The 21,439-nt window shown below is 45.1% G+C and overlaps 1 protein-coding gene across 1 annotated transcript in view; it reads right to left on the reverse strand.

Moving 5' to 3' along the window:
- LOC144799981 (ATP-binding cassette sub-family C member 12-like) overlaps window positions 1–21,439 on the reverse strand; it is a 973,671-nt gene that overhangs the window by 110,017 nt on the left and 842,215 nt on the right. Inside the window, exon 27 of the mRNA XM_078671636.1 lies at window positions 12,710–12,788. Within this exon, the coding sequence (XP_078527762.1) occupies window positions 12,710–12,788 (79 nt within the window). The remainder of the gene's footprint in view (window positions 1–12,709; window positions 12,789–21,439) is intronic.

Below are 21,439 nucleotides of genomic sequence, written 5' to 3' on the forward strand. Positions count from 1 at the left end.
GGTATTCTGCCCTTTGCGACAATGTCTTCCAGCAAACAACAATCCACGTGGTATTATTTTGTAAGTATTACTCCCAAGAACGCGTAAGGTGGATTAAGCAATACCTGAAGCAGGGCACATGGAGGGTATATTGCCCAGCTTATTTATTCTTACAACAATTGAATAATGAATATTGCACTGTAATTATGACCGGTCTTCTAAAGAGCATATTGAAGAAACGGAATGTAAGAATTTGTTAAATATAGTATGGAAAGAGATAAGGCCCATTTTTTGTATATTGTATATAATGGTATATTCTTTTTATATTGCAGATGTACAGTTTTTATTGTTAGTATGAAATGATGAATTTGAAATAAAACCATATATGAATGTGATTATGTCTTTTTTTTAAACTGCTGCTTTTATGATTTTATATTTTTACTAAAATCGAATAAAGCATATTTTGAATTTGAATTTGAGGAGCTTGAAGGTTACTCTCTTCTTGATAGGAAGCCAGTGAAGATCTTGTAGGTGCTGGGTCATGTGCTCGTGTTGTGGTGTGCTGAGGACGAGTCTCTCTGTGGTGTTTCGGATGGTTTGGAGCTTGTGTAGCAGGATTTTCTTAATTCCGGTGTAGAGAGCATTGCCGTAGTCCAGTCTGCTAGTTATGAGTGTGTGGGTAACTGTCTTTCTGTATTCAGGGGGATCCACTTGAAGGTCTTGCGGAGAGTGCCGAGGGAGTTGAAACCGGTGGAGGCGAAGGCATTCATCTGGCGGGTCATGGTGAGGGAGGAGTCTAGAATGATGCTGAGGTTTTAGACATGGTCTGATGGAGTGGATGGGTTTCCGAGGTTGGAAGGCCAACAGGTGTTGTCCCAGCCGGTGGAGGAGGGTCCAAGGATGAGGACCTCTGTCCTCTCTAAGTTGAGCTTAAGGCAGCTGTGGTTCATCCAGGCTGCAACGTCTTTCATTTCTTCCTGGAAGCTGAGACTGGTGTTTTTGGGGTTCTTCGTGAGGGAGAGGATGAGCTGGGTGTCATCTGCGTAGGATACTATGCTGAGTCCATGCTGTCTAACAATGGCAGCAAGGGGGGCCATGTAGATGTTGAAGAGAGTGGGGCTTAGCGAGGATCCTTGGGGTACTCCATAGTTGATCTCTGTGGGTCAGAGAGGAAGGGTGGGAGTCTTATCCTTTGGGTTCTGCCGGTAAGGAAGGAGCATATCTAGTCAAGGGTGGTACCCAGTATGCCAGGCTTGTGGAGTCTGGCGGTGAGAGAGAGGTAGAAGACGGTGTCTAAGGATGCAGAGAGGTCTAATAAGATGAGGGCCGCAGTGTGGCCCTGGTCGAGTAGCATGAGGAAGTCATCGGTGGTGGTGAGGAGGACGGTCTTGGTGCTGTGGTTGCTTCAGAATCAAGACAGGGAGGAGTCAAGGATGGCGTTCTCTTCGATGAATTTGGTAAGCTAGGCATTGACGAATGTCTCTGTGACTTTGGCTGCGAAGCGAAGGAGAGATATGGGCCGGTCGTTTTTCAGGTCTGTCAGATCAGCTGAGGGTTTCTTAAGGAGGGGCCAGACCTCTGCCTGATTCCAGTCATCGGGAAAGATGCCGGATTTGATGGAGGCGTTAACGGTCCAGCATAGTTTGGGTGCCATGTCGGCGGTGGCTCTGTGGTAGATGTGCGGTGGGCAGTGGTCAGTGGGTGTTCTTCATGGTTGTGGCGGTGTCTTCGGTGGTAGCCGGTTTCCAGGTGGCAATGGTGAGCTGGTTATCGGTGGTGGAGAGGAGGGTGGTCTCTGGAGTCTGTTTTCTGAAGTTTTCGTAGAGGGCCTTGATTTTCTGGTGGAAGTAGGTGCTAAGCTTGTTGCAGAGGACTTGAGATGGTGTGACGTCCGTGGCTTCTCTGGGGGGTTTGGTGAACTACTGTATGATGTTGAAGAGTTATTTTGCATTACTGGCATTGGTGTGGATTTTGTTCTTGATAAAGGTCCTCTTGGTGTCTTTTATGTGCTTGTGGTATTCAGTCATGGCATTCCTGTAGGTGTTCTGGTCTTCGGTGGTTTTTCTGTTCCTCCAGAGTTTCTCAAGGCATCTGCAGCAGCGCCTGGCTTCTTGGAGGTCGGTGGTGAACCAGGGGGCGTTGTCTGTTGAGGTGGCGGCGGGGTGTGAGCTTAGCTGGGCAGCTGGTGATCTCACAGTGTAGTTATTTGGCTTCAGAGTTTTCGTCAGTCGTAGCGGAGGGGGGTCGTGGAAGAGGGTGGGGTTAAGGTGTTCCTCTGTGACCTTGTTCCCGTTCCTTCATGGCGGGCGTGGGGCGGGCTTGGGTGCGGTGGTGGTGTTGAAGGTGAAGTGTACACAGTGGTGATCTGTCCAGGGGGGCTGCGTGGTGTGGCTGAAGTGGAAGTTTGTCCCTTCTGCGAAGATGGGGTCGAGGATGTGTCCGGCTCTGTGGGTGGGGGTGGTGACGAGCTGCTTTAGTCTGAGGTTGGCGAGGTTGTCCAGGAGGGTGGTGGAGTCGGGTTTGATGCTGTTGTCGAGGTGGAAGTTCAGGTCTCCTGATGAGAATGTAGTCCATGGAGGCGATGGCATGGGGGGTGACGAGGTCGGCAATGGTGGTGGCGGAAGAGTCATGAGGCCCAGGGGGTCTGTCGGCGAGGGTCCAGCACAGCGTGGTTCTGGGGCTGGTCTGGATATGGAAATGGAGGTGTTGGAGCGGGGGTCGCTCATGCTGGAGGTGTAGAGTCAGAGGGAGCTCTTGTGCGCGATGGTGAGTCTGCCTCCTGGGCGGTGAGGCGGTCCTTTCTCTGGATCTTGTATCCATCGGGGATGGCCGTGGTGATGTTGGGGGCGGAGGTGGCGTTGGTCCATGTTTCTGTGAAAAAGGTGACGTCTGGCGAGAGGGTGGTTAGCAGGTCCCAGATCTGTACGGCTTGTCTGTGTAGGGAGCGCACATTGAGGAGGATGAACGTCAGGGCTTGGATGGTACAGGCGTTCGGTGTGGGCTGGTTGGCCGTGAGGGGGCTGTCGATGGTGAAGGACTGTGGGCAGTGACGGCAGGAAAACTGGCCGTGGTTGGTGTTTGGCGTCGCTCACTGGTAGCTGTCATTCCTCCCAGGGTTGAGTGTGAGGAGATCTGCTGGGTTGTAGTGGTGGGAGGTCGAAGATCAAGGGTTCCTGGCACTGGCAATGGTCGGGTCGCGGACGGGTGCGGATGTGTGCAGACGGACTTGCCTTTGCCACGCCAGCGGCACACTAGCGGCGCGTCCACATTAAGTAGGGGGGAAGGGACTGTGGGGGCAGCAGGAAGGGCACAGAGGGGCACAGGGACTGAAATGGCACAGAGGACACAGGTACAATAACTGGCACAATAAAAGACAGAAAAGAAGTAAAAAAATGGGAACAAACAAAAGGAAGACAGTAAAACGGCACAAAGACAGATACGGGCACAGAGACAGAAATATGGAGAAATGGCACAAAGACAGGCTCAGACAACAGCGGCCAGCAGAAGAGCAGGGCTCTCCCACTGGACCCCCAGGGATGAGGCACAGGGTGGTGGAGGGCCTCTACCACCTACTTGAGTGAGCAGATCATGGTGTCCTGAGCGATGGCACTTAGGAGCAGAATTGTGGGGGAGATCAGTTCCCTCACCAGGAGTTCAGAGGTCTTGTTCTTCTTGCTATTTTCAGTCTTCATCTACACTTATCCCAAGGTTAATCTGATTTATTTGATATATTATCTCTCCTTTTCACCTCTTAAAAGCTTAGCAAGTGGTAAATCCACCTATTGCCACGTATAATATATACTCTCCTCATAAGCAGAAGGTCTCCCTGTTGTCATGATCAGGAATGGTTATGATGTTTCATGTCTATTCACCTAGATAAGGCTAATAAACAAGAAAAGAAACCTTTATTTTACAGGAGTACGAGTACCATCCATGATCCTTTGCCCTGACCTGGCTGGGTATCTCTGGTATACCGATAGCACTAACATACTCAGTTACCAATGCTTCCTATTCGATAACTCCCTGGTTGGACGGAGAGGAGGAGTGCTCTCTCTGACTTTCAATTGTCGTACTCGTGGTACATTGGAAGGTGAGTCTGTAGGCTCTCAGCAGTCAGACTCCTCATGGGTCCTAGTCACTTCTAAATCAGCCGAGTAAACGGGAGCCTCTGTTACGCTGCTGGTATGTGCGGTGAGCATCGCCATGGAAGCACGTTCTTTGCATTAATAAAAATGCCATCCTAGAAATATACATATTTTTTTTCTGTTTGACTTTGGAAAAAATGCATTTGTATTTCTTGACAGTGAATGCTGTTATCTGCATATAAATACATCATCTTAAAAAAAAAATGTTTTTACAAGGTATCTTTAAAATGACAAATATTTAATCACAGTTCTAGAATAAAGATGAGAGTGCATACAAGATGTAAAAAGAGAAAAAGCTTTTCATATTACAAGGCTAGGTACATTGTCATTACTTAACGAACTCAGTAATCTACGCGCCATCCCATTCCTCATCTTCATGCAGGCCCATAGGAATATCACTACTGAGTAGCAAACCAAAGGGTCGGGTAGTGTCTTTAAGAAGTATAATGCTACCCGACACTGCTTTAATTAAATTTTCTTTAAAATTGGTTTGAGGTAGACATTCGTTTCATTCTCATCAAGCCTGCAAATTAAAGCTAAGTGCAGTTCATTCATTGATTATCACATGGGCACGCGCTTAGGTCGAAATGGTTATATGTTTTTTCTGGATAACCAAGCTTTAGGGGAATCAAGTCGGTGCGAAATCTCAGTAATATGAGTTTGTGTTGCACCCAGTTTACATTTACTAAATAAGAAAAACCTCCCTCCATTAGTGGTGGATTAAGATGGTATGCCTGAACTGTGTGTTTCTCTTTGTGATGTTCCCTACGCTTGTATTCAGACATCAGCATGAAGGTAGCACTAACCTTCTATTTAGAGACCTTCTTGCAAACCAAAGGATCTTTAAAAAGTTTGTGGAGCCCAATCTCTCTTAGAACTGACTCTACATAACTTAGCCACCTGGACCACTTCCAGTTATCCATGACTAGGCAGCTCCTCATTACGGATTGAGTCAATGGTACTGTGTCTCTCCTCCAAATTGAATGCCATAAGAGGAGTGGGGCTAGTGGTATATAATCTGGTGTGTAAAATCTCATTGTTGAAAGAACAAGGGAGAACCCACTACAGCTTAAAAAAATCAATTTTCAATAGTTTGTTGTGGTGTGGGTGCAACCACACCCCAGACCCCAGCTCCATAAGTCACTGCTGCTTTTACTCTGGCCTAGATGTTTTTTATTGGCAATAAAGGTTTAGCACCCAGTTTCTTTGCAAAAGATTTTACAGCAATGGTACCCCTCTCCATCGTCAACTTCCATCACTTTTGCCCATGGCAACTACCTCAATTCTTCCAGTATCCGTGCTAAAATACGGCACTTTTTTTTTTTGGTGGCCCGGCTAGTATTATAAAGGACTTAGATTGATTCACTTTTAACTGTAGTGATTCCATAAAAGAGACATATGCATTATAAGCCTTTGTAACCCAATCCCCGTTCTAGTGATTAAAACAGCGTAGTCCGCATATGCCAATATTGGTAACATTTGATTTTCGAAAAGGGGGACATCCCTGGTGGCCACTGTGAGCGCCTTCTCAACTCCATTTGTATAGAAGGAGAAGAGAAACGGGGCCAGTACGCAACCCTGCCTTACTCCCCTGGATATTTTGAAAAGGCGCGTACAGTCTCCAGCTTTAGTATAGCGCACTGAAGCCGTTGCATTTGGGTGCGATTGCCTAATGGAGTTTAGGATAGCAGGTTCAACCCTCTTCATCTACATTAAAGCCCATAGCTTATCATGGACCACACAGTCAGGCTCAGCGCTCAGGTCCATGAATGCCATGTATAAATTCCCGTCCTTCATACTAGTATATTTTTCTATGGTCAATGCTAAGTTCAAGCATTGATACACAGTGCCCCTTCCCTGCTGGAAGCCATACTGGGCCTGGATCAGGATCTTATTTTCTCTAGCCCAGCTCTCTAACCTAGAGAGAAGAAGGTGACCCATAAGCTTTGATGTTGTATCCAGCAGGTATATTGGTCTATCATTTTTGGGGATCAGCCTTAGCCCCTTTTTTATAGATGGGTACAATAACCCCCAAAGATCACCGGGGGGCGCCTAGGGCTATACTATTCAGGACATTAGTTAGGAATGGTATCCATAAATCTGGGTTAGCTTGAAAGAAATCAATTGGAACCCCATCCGGTCCCAGGGCCTTTCCCAAGCTACATGAATCCAACGCCACCTTTACTTCAATAAATTAAAATTATATGGGTGCATATGGCATTTCGTGAGTTGTCACGTAGTGGGTTTTAGTATCAGGGTTTAGAGCAAAAATGTTCTCAAAATGGGTGACCCATGACTCCTCATCGCCATTCATGTCCAGTGTTGGGTCGGTAGGGGTTTTAAAGTATGGTGCATTTACTAACTTCCAAAATTAACAACTATTTCCAGAACTGGCTGCTTTATCCAAATCGGCCCATAAGTCCTCCCTAATTTCTTTTTCTCTTCTTTTCCTTGCAGCTTTGTATGAAGCCCGGAATGTTCTTATTTTTTCATAATTTCTAGGCTTAACTTTTAGGGTGGACAAGAGCGCCTTTCTTGCTTTCGTGCATGGGGAATCAAACCAGCCCCTGCTATTCCCACTATTTGGCACTTTTGTTCTTGTTAGGGCCAATTTTATTTTTCCTAGAATATTGCAAAAGGCTGACACCACTTCCACTGCCTCGGCTTCCAGGTCTAGGCATATTTGGATATCATCTTGTGTATTTGATATGATTTCTGGAGCCAGCTTAGTTTTGTTATTGTGGGCCCATTTGAGATGGACCCCATTTTTCATAGCCACAAATGGTGTTTCAACATTTCTGCAATGTTGTCCCTCAGATGCTAATACTTTTGGCTCCATAGAAATCATGGCATGGTCGCTATGGGTCGTGAAAGAATTACATACCTTAACGACCCATTCAATCAGGGGCTGTCAAGAGTATGTAATCAATCGTGGACTCCACCCCATTTTGTAAAAAGGAACCCAGCAAAGTATCTGTTTTTAGATCCAGGCCAGAAATTATTTCCCAAATTTAAAAAGGCTGTTAGCTTATTTAATCCATTACCATACTCACTACGGATAAAATGATGTTTAGGGTTTCCCCTTGTGTCCTCTAGCCTACAAAAGGGCAATCTATTATAATTACAGGGGTGTATATTGAAGTCACCTAGCCATATAATGTCAATATTAGAAGACCTATTGTTGCGTACGATCTCTGAGATAGCTTTATCGACTTCCTCCACAATCGTGTGCATCTTTGTGCCGAATCTGTTATTATAAAAATGTCTTAGTACCCAAAAACATTCCTGATGTATCTCCAATATCAAAATATGAAAATGTTGGTTGGAATGTAATTTCATCTTTGCGTTTATTGGTACATCATTCCGTATTAGGGTGAGGATTCCCATCTGCATTCAGTTTCAAAAGTTGCAAGACTTTTACTATCAATTAACTCTTTCAAGAAAAATAAGACTGATCAAGTTTATCAAGAAGTTAGAGGAAAGAACATCCTCCTCTCTGCCTTAAGGTCCGTGGGTATCTGCGGCTCCGCCCTTGCCTGGATTTCCAACTTTCTTTCTAATCGTACTTTTCAGGTTTTTTCCCCCTCCTCTGTGTCCACTGTCCACAACTCTCCATATGGGGTTCCCCAAGGTTCTATTCTTAGTCCGTTATTTTTCAACCTTTACGTTAGACCTCTTGCTTTTCTTGCTGACCAGGCTGGACTTTCTATTTTTTCGTATGCTGATGATACTCAAATTATTTTTTCCCTCTCTTCTGATCAGCACACCCCCTCCTCTTCTCTTCGTTCTGGACTCACGGATATCGCCAATTGGATGCTGACGAACAAACTAAAGCTAAATGGCGATAAAACCGAGCTTCTTCTGTTTGGGCCGGACTCTGCTTTATGGGGCCCGCAACATTGGCCTCAGCAAATGGGACCACTGCCGACTCCGGCAAATACAGCACGAAATCTCGGGGTCCTCTTTGATAGTCAGCTATCTATGAAACATCATGTGGTCAAAGTCTCAGCCACCTGTATTACCATCATCAGGTGGTTGAGGAAAATCACATGGATGCTTCCCCCAGACACCCAGAAGTCAGTGGTCCAGGCCTTAGTTACATCTCGCCTGGACTACGGTAACGTACTTCTTCTGGGTGCCTGCAAAGAAGTCACCCGGAAGCTCCAAGTGGTCCAGAACATGGCCGTCCGTCTCCTTTGTAATTTGCCTAGATCATCCTCTGCTTCTTCCTCCCTGCGTAACCTGCATTGGCTGCGCATAGAGTCCAGATCTAAATTCAAAGCACTATGCTTCATGCATCGTATCAAAGCTGGAAAATCCCCTCACTATTTATCCACCTTAGTCCAACAATATTGTCCCTCGCGCACTCTTAGATCGTCCACCCACTGCAGATTCTCTGTACGCCGTTTCTAGCGTGCCAGAATTGGAGGGCGCTCCTTTTCTTACCTGGCACCCACGCTTTGGAACTCGCTCCCCATCCCAAACATGTTACCTTAAATTCCGCAAAGGAGTGAAAACCTGGTTGTTTTCCCGATAACCTGTTCCCTACATTTCTGTCTGTCTTTCAGCATTTTTTCTTGGTCCGAAGCGCCGGGAAACCTACGGGTAGCTGTGCGCTCTATAAAATCAGATATAATAATAATAATAATAATAATAAAGTGCATTTGTCATGTTTGGCAGTGAACCCTGTGAAATGCATTCAGTTTCAAAAATAAAAAACCTTTTACCTACAATTAACTCTTTTGAGAAAAATAACTCACTGTATTACGAAGTTCCAGGAAAGGGCAAGTTTTTGTTGTTTACACGAGTGAACTCAGTGAGCAACACATTTTCTTTGGCAAATACAAACTCAGATTATAGTTTCATTGTCACTGTTTTTCAAATGAACAATCACTGTGGAAGGTGCATTCAGGTGAACTATAACAATATTAAAGAAACATCAGGAACTGTGGAAATGCGCAGTTGTTTCGAAGGCACAATGAATTCACAATTGCTGATGTAAGCGCTGTCATGTGAAGAATTTAAGGCAAAAATATTTGATAATGCTGAGGAAACCGCACTTGATTTACAGAAAACAATCACAAGACATTATCATAGCTGGAAATGCAAGCTTTGTGGCATCTTTGCTTATGAGGGAATATTGTGGAAAAAGAACAATCATATCATGGCTTTCCTCGCTTTATATTTCCCGAATGATATTAGGAAGCCAATTTCCCTCTGGGAAGATATATTTATGACATTTATTGAAGGTAACAGAAGGTATCAGTAGTATTTCCTGACAAAATAGTAAGACCATGATCATTTTCTTCTCCTGGGTGGCAAAAACCTCAAAATGGCTTCCCTAGATGAAGTACTCGGCACTTTAGCCACACTACAACAAGAAATTGTAGCCACTAGAGTGGAAACAACAAAATTAGCAAAACAAAAGTAGCTAGGTTTAAATCCGCTATCACCTCTCTTCTGACCATTGGAATTTCTAGTTCTCTGGGACTCTCATCTTCCCACAATATCTCTGTGACAGACGTACCTCCATTGATTGCCCTCGCAACACCTGAGAGGTTTGTGGGTGATGCAATTAAAATACAGATATTTTTGACCCAAATGCAATTGCATTTTATGTGTTGACCATCATCTTTTCCTGATGCCCAGTGTTAGAAATGGGGTCTCTAGTTGGCAATGGTTAGCACCTTGTTCAAGTAGGGACCCTTCCTTCTAGTCAGGATAAGGGAGTTACACTCCTAGAATAACCCCTGATCACCCCCTTGGTAGCTTGGCATGAGCAGTCAGGCTTATCTAGAGGCAGTGTGTAAAGCATTTGCACATAAGCAACAGCAATGCAGTGTAAGCACTACAAAAGGACACCACACCAGTTTAGAAAAATATCCAATATTTTTATATACTTAAGACAAGACCAAAAATGATAAAAATCCACAATACAGTATTGAGAAATCTTCAGTGATCAAAATAACCTTAAAATAAAGTTCCTTAAAGTGGTGTCGCAGGCCAGCTATGGTGTTGGTAAGACCCACAAAACAATACCTTTAGAAATGCAGGTCGTCGGCGACCACTCTTTGTTCTTCGGAAAGCACTGCATCAACAGGCGTCGGTTCTGGAGTTCGGTGCAGGAGTTGTCAGGTCCTCAAAGTCACATGCGTTGCAGATTGAACTCCTCATGGTTGAAGTCAGGAGCTCTGGCATCGGCAGGTGTCAGGTGCTACGGTGTGAAGTGCAGCAGTGTGGCGTGTGGTGCCCTCAGGTCACGGTGTGAGACTAGAGTCACGGTGCAAAGTGATGTAGTGCAGTACTCGTCGCTTTGCTGGCAGGTCACGGTGCTAGCAGCGGCGGCGTCCTTGCTGAAACGCTGTTGTCGACAGTCGAACTGGAGTTGATGGCACCGGCATCAGTAGGCCAAGGCTGCTGTGCGGGACGATGGTGGTGCGTTGTGTAGCTTTACAAGCGGTGCCCTTGAACCACGATACAGGCGGCGGCGTTGATGTCGGCCTAAAGCTGTGTCGGTGAGGATACGAAGGCGGAGTTGTGAAGCGAGGTGGTGTGGAGTGTGGTGCCCACAGGTCACGGTGCAAGCAGCGGTGCGGTGTCAGATGGCATCATCGGTGAGACCAGGGTCACAGTGCAGTGTTGCGGCGGTACCCTCTGTGGTGGCTTCAGGACAAGGAGTCGGCAACGGCGTCTCAGACAGCGTCAGGTTGCTTTTTCTCCTGTTGAAGCACAGAACACACATTCCCCAGTGCTGATGGTAGAAGAACTTGAAGGCTTTGCTGTTCCTGAGACTTCTTGAAGAAGTTGTAGAAAGTTCAGTCCAGTCCTTTCACTGCCCCAGAGAGAAGCAGCCACTGCAGGCCAACACAGCAAAGCACTCAGCAAAGCGGCAGTTCTTCCACTTCTTCTTGGCAGTCTTCTTGGTCCAAAAGAGTTCTAAAATTCAGGGGTTTGGGCCCCACTTTTTATAGCCCAAAATCCTTTGTCCTCTCAGGCAGAGAGTGTCTGTGCCCAGCCAGAACCAGTTCTGCCCTCTCTGGTGTGGCTTCCTGGCAGGAGGTAGAGACGGCATTGTCAGAGGCAGACCAGGCCCATTCAGGTGAAAGGAAATCTCCTCCCCCTACTCTAAATGGAGCCCAGGTCTCCTCAGGCCTTTCCTGACCCACCTAGACTATCTGGAGCCACTACTCCTCCCAAGCCCCAGTCATCCAAAACCCAGACAGTTTATCCACAACCCCAGCAGAGGTCTACTGGATGGCTGAGCAAGAAAATACCTACTTTCTAAAAGTGGTATTTTTAAATACAGAATGTAAAAATCACCTTCACTAAAAGATGCATCTTTAGATTCTGAGTTCAGGCATACTAAACTTTATTTTTCCACCTAGTTCCTACGGCCAGTTATGTTTATAAGATGTTATAAACAAACCCCCTATTCTGTCCTATGGGAACAGGTTGCCTTGCAATAGTGAAAAACGAAATTGGCAGTAATTCACTATCAGGACATGCCACACACACCAGGACATGTCCTACCTTTCACACACATTGCACCCTGCCCACAGGGGTACCTTAGGGGCGACTGACATGTAAGAAAAGGGAAGGTTAGGGCCTGGCAAGTGAGTACATTTGCCAAGTCGACATGGCAGTCCCAGGCGCACACAGGCTCTGCAATGGCAGGTCAGAGTTACATTTACAGGCTGTTTGCGTAGGTGGCACAATCCAGTGCTGCAGCCCACTAACAGCATTTTATTTACAGGCCCTCGCACACGCAGTGCACTTTACTAGGGACTTACAAGTAAATAAAATATGCCAATCATGGAAACACCAATCCACAACGCAGTTTAACACAGGAGCACTTGCACTTCCACACTGATCAGCAGTGAGAAAGTGTGCAGTTACACTAAACCAGCAAAAACAGAGTCAAAACCGGTAGGTCAGAAAGCAGAAACTCAGGAGAGACACGCCAAAAAATGGCAAGTCTAACACCCAGTCTTGTGTTGCCTTCCTTATTTCTCATCTAGGAGGAAATGCAGCACAGTGGGTAGTCCCATATTTCTAAACACAAGTGTAATACACTAGGGTGCTATGTAAAGCTATGATCTTACTTACACCAGTGCCTCAGAAATTGTTGTCTGAGGAAGGTAGCCACCATTTCTCTGAATTCCAGCACCTTAGGGATTTTCATTTTTAGGCTGAAGGGTTTTGGTCCTGGTGGCAGTTATCTCCTTTGGTTTCACATCACCTGTTCATAGGGAGCTCTTAGAAAATACCTTATCTCACACGAGTTGGTGTCCTGTCAGCACTAGCTACATTGACCTTCAATGCTTAAGGATTTCACTATGGCTGCCATCAGCACTTACCTAACCTTTTTTTTAGATGATGTTCAGAGACATGCACTATCCAAACTACGTATTGTCTGTGGCCACATTACATGCAGGCCTTTCTGAGAACAATTATTGTCTAGAAAATAGTGCTGTTGTTAGTCATTTGTTTACTCAAAGGGTATGTTAGATGGGTTAAAGCACAACTATATTGAAACAACTGGCATGGTACAAACACAATTACATCAGAATCAATGTGTTACTCACAGTATCTTTCATGAATGTCCTTTCCAGTGCTTTCCAAATCTGCTCATCCGAATAGGTATCAAATGGATCTAAGTTGTATCTGTTATGGAAAATACATGAAAAATTCAGTGAAGATGGGCCTTAGAATAATACAGAGCCAATTCACTTTTAAAAGTCAAGCGTTGAGGATCCCATGATGAGTAGCATGCACTTTTCATTGTTAAACTAGATTAAGCAAGGGCTTGGTTTTCAGTAACATTACAATTGCAATGACACTAAAAGAAATATGGCATAAATAAAATCTGTTGCAAAAAGCAGGCAGACTAGAAACAAGCATTTGCATATCCAAAAGGTGTGGCTGCTTGTTAAGGTGAACGTTTTAAAAATATTGACCTATATCAATATGTAAGCTGAAAGTATGGACCTTTTGCTGAACAGATTGCATTAACAGACTTAAACTGTACTCTCAATGAAGAGGATTGTGAAAATGAGTCGGAAGATGAAGTTTGCATTGTAAGCAGTGAACTTCAAAGGCATGCATAGCAAACTATTGCAATGTAGGTGTTTTTGAAAAAAGGCCCATTTTTTCAGCTCTAAGAAAACCAATATGCATACATATTCTTACTTGGTGAACATAAAAGCTTTTAATGAAATGCGTTATCACAGCAAATTGAAACAAATGGTTTTTTAAAGTCAATTAATAAAAAAGGTTAAGGCATCCAAAAAGTAAGCACTGCTTAAACAAAAAAGCCATACATTATCAATTCAAATGTTGTAAGCAAAATAAACGCATCAAAGAACACAAATAGGGTCTCAAGCTGTATCTCAAATGCGCAGTCAAACAAAAGGAATATTTCAGGATTCTATCACCAAAACACAATGGGAAAACAAATGGGACAATGCAATTATCCTTAAAACGCCACAACCTTGATGGAACACTGTTAGAAATGGCATCCTTTGTGTAGTATAGCCCTAAGATGTTTGCCTTCACCTTCTGTACTCTTGAATTTTATTTTGTTGGCATTAGGACTCTGTGCACTTTACCACTGCTAACCTGTGCTAAAGTGCATATGCTATCTTCTTATTACATGGTAAAATTGGCCAACACCTGATTGGCACCTTTAATTTACTTGTGCGTCCATAGTGTATGGTACTACGTGCACCTAGGACTTCTTAATGTAATGCTACTAGTGGGCCTGCATCACTTTATAACATGCCTGAGGCCTGCCATTGCAACCTGCAGTGCAGTTTTAAACTGCCATTTCAATCTGGCAAAATAAGCCTTTTGAATTGAACTAGAAAACCATGTAAAATCTATCTTAGTAGAATAACATCTAACAGTGGACTGTTCTGTTTATTCATTTATACCTACCCCTGATGAAGAGTGCAATCACCCAAAATGCATTGGGTTTCTAAGGCAAAACTGTTATTGTAGTATTGATTCACGTCTGGCTGTATACTGACAGCGCAGCGAATGTGAAGCAACATTTGTACTCCTTCCTACACGTTTGCCTCATGTCATTAAGAAATATTACATGTTAGCATTTTGATATTTGTTTAATCTACTGATTTGGGAAATATAAAGTGTTAACTTAAACCTACGGGCTCTTTTATTGTGCTCTTTGTTCATGGTTTTCTAGTTTAATTCAAGTGTTCATGGTTTCAGGCAGATTCTGTTCCAAGGCAGCACACACTCACAATTCATTTTGTTTACTTTGAAAACAATCTCGATAATCTGAGTGCACAGTATTATTATATTTTGTCTAAAATAAGCCTCTTTCCAGTCCTAAGTCTTCCTTTTTAATACTTATTAGTCACCCTCCAAGGTAGGTCCTAAAGGCTCATAGGGTAGGGTGCCTGGTATTTACAAAGTAGGACATGTGAGTTTAAGGTTTAAATGTCCTGGTAGTGAAAAGCTCCTTGTGAGAAGCTGGCTAAGTGTATAGTGCACACTTATGTAAGTGGGACCCTGGCACCAATCGAGACAACCCTTTTGGTGGTTTTAGTGATCTTAGACAACCTTGGAAAGCTCTCTAAGTGGTAGCTGTGAAGAGCAGTATTCTGGCTTAGTCCAGAAGGAGGGTAAAGCAGCTTTTTCCACCAGAACATAATCTTTTTGGTAGTGATTAAGTGAAAAAGAATGAAAATAGCTCTGGATGAGGAGGTTCTGTTAAAGATTAGAACCATGTTGAGGGATACAATGACCCAAATCAGCGGGTTCAGACAGGAGTCGGCCCTTCTGGATAACATTACTATATTACATAGGGACCTTTTTCTAAATCTTAAAACCTTTTTTATTAAATCTACTGGCCCTAGTAGGAACAAGCCGAAGCCCCTAACCTGGTATGACAGCGCCCTGTAGGGAGTCACAAAAGGCGCTACACGCGGCTTTAAAGTTAAGAGACCAGACTTTAATCCGCAGTTGCAGGGCCACCTATAAAGCTGTGCAGGCCACTGCTAAGAAGAATTGGGACGAGACCCGTTGGAAGGAACTGTTGGAGGCTTGCTAGAGTAATAATATGACTAAATTCTGGCGGCAGCTTAAATGGGGCAATCGCCCACAGGATAGATCCCCCTCAAATAGTGTTGAGCCAAGGGAATGGGTTGAGTATTACGGGAATCAATTCAAAGAGAATGTTTCCAGTCCCTCAAACCTGATGTACATTACTTCCAACGAAGCCCTGGTTTTTACATCTACTGAAGTGAGGGCAGTGTTAAGGGTTATCCCGGGGGGTAAAGCACCAGGTCCTGACTGCATACCAGCTGATTTGTTTAAGCAGGAACAGGACCTTTGGGTCCCATATATTGTTCTCCTGGCCAATGCCTTGGCAAGGGGTGCGAAAGTCCCAGAATCATGGCTTGGGGCGGAGATCCTCCCCATTCATAAGAAGGGTGACCGCTCAGTAACGGCTAATTATTGACCCATAAGCCTCATTGATGCTGTACAAAAGATTGTGGCTCGCCTTCTTTTGGGTAGGATCCAGACTTGGATTTCTGACTATGATGTTTTAAGTCCTCTCCAGGCGGGTTTTCGGCAACATATGGGGACCTTAGAGCAGGTTTTTAGATTTATGCTACTATATTGGAAGGTGGTCCATCTTGGAGGAGGCCTGTTGTTTGCGGCATTCGTGGACCTCAGGTCAGCTTTCGACCTTGTACCCAGGATTAAGCTCTGGGAAGTTTTGCTGGATTTAGGCATGCCCAAAGAGCTGGTGGCGCTGCTGATCAATCTGCATTCAAATACTTACGCTAAAGTAAGATGGGGTGGTCCAGGGGAAGTCACTGACTGCTTTAAAGTTGCTAAGGGGGTTAGAGAAGGGTGTGCGTTGGCCCCCACCCTTTTTTCCTTGTTTATTAATGGGGTGACCAAGTATTTCTCTAACTATCCAACGGACGCGCCCATCCTTGCTGGAAGGAAAATTCCCCTCCTCATGTTCGCGGACGACACTCTTATTATCTCTAAAACGAGGCAGGGACTACAGTCTGCCCTGGCCCGTTTTGAGTGTTTTTGCAGCGAGCACGAGTTAGAGGTGAACGTCAATAAGACCAAATGTATGGTTCTGCGAGGCCCCAAGGCTGTGAAGGCCAAGGTGTCGCTGAGCGGAGCCATATTGGATCAAACGGAGGTTTTCACATACTTGGGTGTCACATTAAGTGAGAATTTGAGCTGGAAACCGCAAATGGATCTCATGACCCTGAAACATGCGCAACTTGGGGGAGCCTTATTGAAGGAGTATGCAAAATCTCCCACTAAACCCATGGCACCGTTGGTTAAAATTTATGGTTCCAAGGTAATTCCTGCAACTATCTACGGTGCTGAACTGTGGGGGTATAGTGATTTATCCTCTTTGAGGGTGGCCCAGAACAGGTTCCTGAGAAGGGCAACTGGCCTCCCACAATCAACACCCTGCTTACCCCTGCAGCTAGATCTAGGTGTCAAATCCATAGAGGATGAGGTACGGTTTAGACCACTGGCGTTCTGGCGTCGCCTGTGGACTACACCGGAACTATCCCTGTTTGCTGAGGCCATCGATGATGTGAGGGGTCTTGAAGGGTCTCACAGGGTACCCTGGTTCTGTCATATCAGGATGCTCCTGAAAAATTTGAACCTGGAGGCACTATGGGATGATCCAGCACGCGTGACCTTTCCTTCAAAAAAGGCACTTAAGGATATTTACTGGCATTGGATCACTGAGAGGAGATCCGCAATGGTTGATGGTCCTACTTTGACACTGGAATTTTTGGTGGTAAAAGATGTCCCTAAATACGAAGCCTATTGGGACTTAATCACCAAGCCAAACGATCGCAAACTGTACCACCAATTCCGAGTAGGCTCGTTACCTGTGCGGGGGCTCACTCACTCATGGACAACTGGTGGTAGTGATAAGTGTCCCTTCTGTGTAACAGCAGTAGAGAACATTGAACATCTTTTTATCTGCTGCCCCAAGTATTTGATACCCAGGAAAGTCTGGCTTTTACCAGTTTGTCGGTTACTAGGCACCAGATCTGCTGTTGCAGCGTTTAGGATTCTTAAAACTGATACTTCCCCCTCCATCACTATTGGTGTAGCAAAATTTGTGAGCTGGGCGTGGTCAATCCGCACTCGCAACCTTGGCAAATGAAATTCCCATTGTACAGCTTTTATGACTTTTAGCTTTAAAGTAGCATTGTTTTTATCTAGTAAGGGGTCTTTTCTTTCATCATTGTCTAAAAATGTAATACTATTTTTAACATGGTTTTAAAATGTAATGTATTTATTATCTTATATGTAAAAGTGTATGAATTGGTTTCTTTTATATGTATTTGTCTTTTATGATGCAAATCGAATAAAGACCTCTTGACTGACTGATACAGTGTATTTATAAAAATATGTATTTATTATAAGACCCTCACTAACACATACAGATATCTCCTACCCTGAGATATACTCAATGCACCCAGTACTTTGCCTTAGGCACAGGTAAGTAGCACAAATACACAAATGTCGCCAGGGGGAGACCACACTATATATTAAAATAGTGGTATGCAAACCTCGACTCGAGTCAAGACTGAACCCAGAAGATGTGTAAGTGCCAGGCATCCAAGGAACCACCCAAAGTGAGTATTTAGAAGCCCCACGAAAGTCATTTGTAGCGTGGGAACACGACTGCGTACTCAATACAAGTCAACGGGCAAGTCGTGGTTGCAATCTTTAAGCAAAAGGACCCTTCCCACTGGACCCTGATGAAACCCCATGGAAGACAGAAGGTTGAAGATCCACCACACCTGTAGATACCCTAGGAACCAGGATACCTACTTCAGGGAAGCCAGGGACATAGATGTTAACTGGCGTTGGAAACCGCTGTCGAGCTCAATGGAGGATTTCTGGAAGATGTTGATGCTGGGGAAGGTGAAAGTTTTCCAGTGGAACTCAGAGATGGAGTCAAGATGTGAAGTACCTGCTAGCAGAGGGTACAGGGTCTATGAAACTCAAGACTGACCAGGAAGCAGGAAGACGAATGCCCACTGATGTCGGGTGTTGCAGAAGAGATGATGGTGACTTTGGAACTGCAGCTGTGAGGACCAAGCAATGCTGTAACATACCAGGAGCCACTCACAAGCTGTCCCACGTTGGATGCAGAGAGTTGAAGGGTCGGTTTTTATAGGGAGCACCAACAAGCCTTGGCAACTGCAAACAACGTGGAGAGTGAAGAAGGTGCAGCATCAGGACCAACAAGTTCAAGGTGACTCACCACAAGCAGAGGAGTCAGGGCAGGCCCTGAGCAATCAGTGGAGCCCACAGAAATTAAAGAAGATCCTCAAGAGGACCCATAGGCCGAAGACACTGACATCGCAAGAGGACCTCGAGCAGCTCACCAAAGATGCAGGCCCACAGTGCAAGTGATGCTGTGAGGATGAAGATGTTGGTCACTGGAGATGCTTGAGGTTACTTGGAGCCCAAAGATTTTGGAGGAAGGAAGCTTTGCAACGGCAAGTTGACGCAGTGCACAGGGGTACAGTTCCTGCCGCTCCGACAAAGGAAACTAGGTAAGAGGACAGGGCATGCCTCAAGGATGTGAAGAACCACCACCTGTGTTGCTGAGCCTTTCAGAGTCAGAGGGAGCTCGGGATCGATCAGCAGACCGATCTGCTTCATTGTAGTACCTGCAGATGCAGTGAAGTGACTCCTTCACTTCAAGGGAGATTCCCTCAAGTGTCCTTGGTAGGTTCCTGTATGGAGCAGAGGCATAGACGTTGCAGCAGATGAGCAGGGCGAGGAGACCAGGAGTAGCAGTAGTCTTCCTAATTGCAGTCTCAATGTCCAGAGAGAAGTCCAGAGTGCCAGGATGGTCAAAGAAGAAGTGGTGTCTTTAAATGAATCTTGTTCCCCGACGAATCTAGGGATCCACCAACAGGTAAGCCCTTAAGTACTTCCATGTCCTTTGTCCAGTTTTGCGCCAGAGCAGGAGCCAATGGCTGAGCTGGGTTGAACTGGACTATGCAAGGAAGGCACCAAATGTGCCCCTCAAGCAGACTAAGTGGCCCTGGCAAGCGCTCCCACCCGGCCCCAATACACTAAATCCTGTCTGGGAGATGGTCACACCTCCTTGTGACAGGATACCTATTGTTCTGCCTTCCCCTGCGCGAGGCTGACTCAGCTGCAGTAGGGCAGAATCGAGTCTCTGGTCGGCAGCATCCATGTTATGCTTTCTGGGTCTAGAAGACTGGTCCCGGGACCACTGAAGGCCTCCCAGAGGAGCGTTACAGTTCATGGATTCATACCGCTCACACTGCTTCCGGTGTGGGGATATGATTCCAACATGTTTGATACCAAACATGAAAGGATTTGTTACACCCAGTTTAGAAGTGGTCATCGCATAATGGCGAATGGCAACTCTATGTTCATGCAGGGGCACCCTCACATTAGAACCGAGCACCCTGCATTCAGGATTGAAAGGCCTGCTTTCCATCGCAGTTGGCCTGAACTTGCCACTTTTCCCCATTCTGACATGACCGCAAGTGGCGCGTTGTGTTTTAGCTGCTGTTTTTACCTAAAACTTTAAAATATCATATCTACGGTTCTACTGAATGCATTTTTGTTATTCTGATATCTTTTTATTTTTAAATCTTTTTCTAAATTGGTTTGGGATTTTTCTTGTGCTGTGTTTTCACTGTATTAATGTTTATGCGCCGCAGAAATATCTTGCAAATTCCCTCTATGTTACGCCTGACTGTTTTGGTGGCAAACTACCAGAAAGTTTAGCACATGTTAAAATAGTGACATTGGTATCCAGTAGTGGGACCCAGTACATTTGTGTGTGCAGTGCAGTGCCACCCACTGATTTTGTGCAAAAACTAATAATCCCCCAAAAATCTAATTCAAATATTTTCGTTAAGTTTTCCTTAGTTGGTGATTTGGCTACTTTTTCCTTTTTTCAAATTTAAGTCTTGCCTCACAGCTCTATTGCTACATTGGAGTTAGAGCTCAACAGCATTGACAACTTCAAGACTAAGCTACAGAGGCTCTGCAAGGAGATAAGGCTGAATGTGGCAAAGAAGGCTACCAAAGTAAATTTCCAACTAGCCCTCAATGAAAGCCTTGGAGGCAGTCAGAAGGAATCAGGCTACAACAGAGGAGCAGGAGGAGATGGAGTTGGAGGATGAGGATGAAAATAGTCTGGCCAAAGGTCCTGACTTGCAGCATCCTGAGGAGGAGAGCAACTTGCCCACAGGTGTGAGGTCCCCTGCCAGGGCAGGGAGCAGCGCATCCTCCCACAACCTGCCTCCAAGGAACTTTAAAACAGGAGGTCTGAGTTCCAACTGCAACTTGCCAAACTGAAAATGGAATCATCCAAGGAGGAGGCTAATGCAAAGAGGGCCTTGGAAAAAGGAGATTGGTCATGGAGGAGAGACTGGCAGAAAACAAGAAGTAGAAAAGAGCCTTAGATGAGAGAACATTTGTGTTGGCTCATGAAGTTCGTCTTAAAGCGCTGGACCTCAAGGTCAAACAGAACAGAGAGTCTAGCAGTAATGGTGGCAGCAGCAACAGTGCCCAGTGGAGAAAGGAGGGTCCACATTCCCCAGGCAGGACCTGGTCTCTAGCTATGTGGTCAGGGACAATATTAAAATGTGTTTTTCAGCCTATGAAGTAGCCCTAAGGATGCCCAGGGTCCAAGAGGAGGATTAGGGGCGAGTGTCTGGAGATACATGCCTATGATGTGGTGGGATACCCTGCTGACATTAGCGGTTGAGGACCAGATAAGGTATGCTCCCATGACAGCCATTCGTTTGACCAAGTTTTGGGCTCACTCAAGAGAAGCACTAAATTAGATTTAGGGACAGACAGAAGATTCCAAACTAGACTTGGGTGGACTTCCTAGATTACTCTAGTAAGGCATTGTGCAGTTAGGTGAGGGGCAGTAAAGTGAGTGATTTTAATGAGCTACATGATTTTATTTTGAGAGTATATGCTCAGTACTTGCTTTACAGAGTTGCTGCAACACCTAATTGATAGCAAGCTCTCTTCCTCTAGAGACTTTGACAAGGAGGCTGACCACTGGTCAGCAACAGAGTATCCAATATGGTATCTGAGGGAATCACCAAAAGGATGACCAGAAGAAAAAGGGGGAGACAAAAATAAATACAAGAAGTTCTAAAAAGGCCTCCTAAACAGTTCTTAGGGAGGATATTCCCAGGCCCAACCTGGTCAAAAGTCGAGTGGTTTCCCAGAGAAGAAATTGTCAGGGATGTTCTCCCCCAAATGTTATGAGT

The sequence above is a fragment of the Lissotriton helveticus genome, chromosome 12, assembly GCF_964261635.1.
Source record: "Lissotriton helveticus chromosome 12, aLisHel1.1, whole genome shotgun sequence".
Lineage (NCBI taxonomy): Eukaryota > Metazoa > Chordata > Amphibia > Caudata > Salamandridae > Lissotriton > Lissotriton helveticus.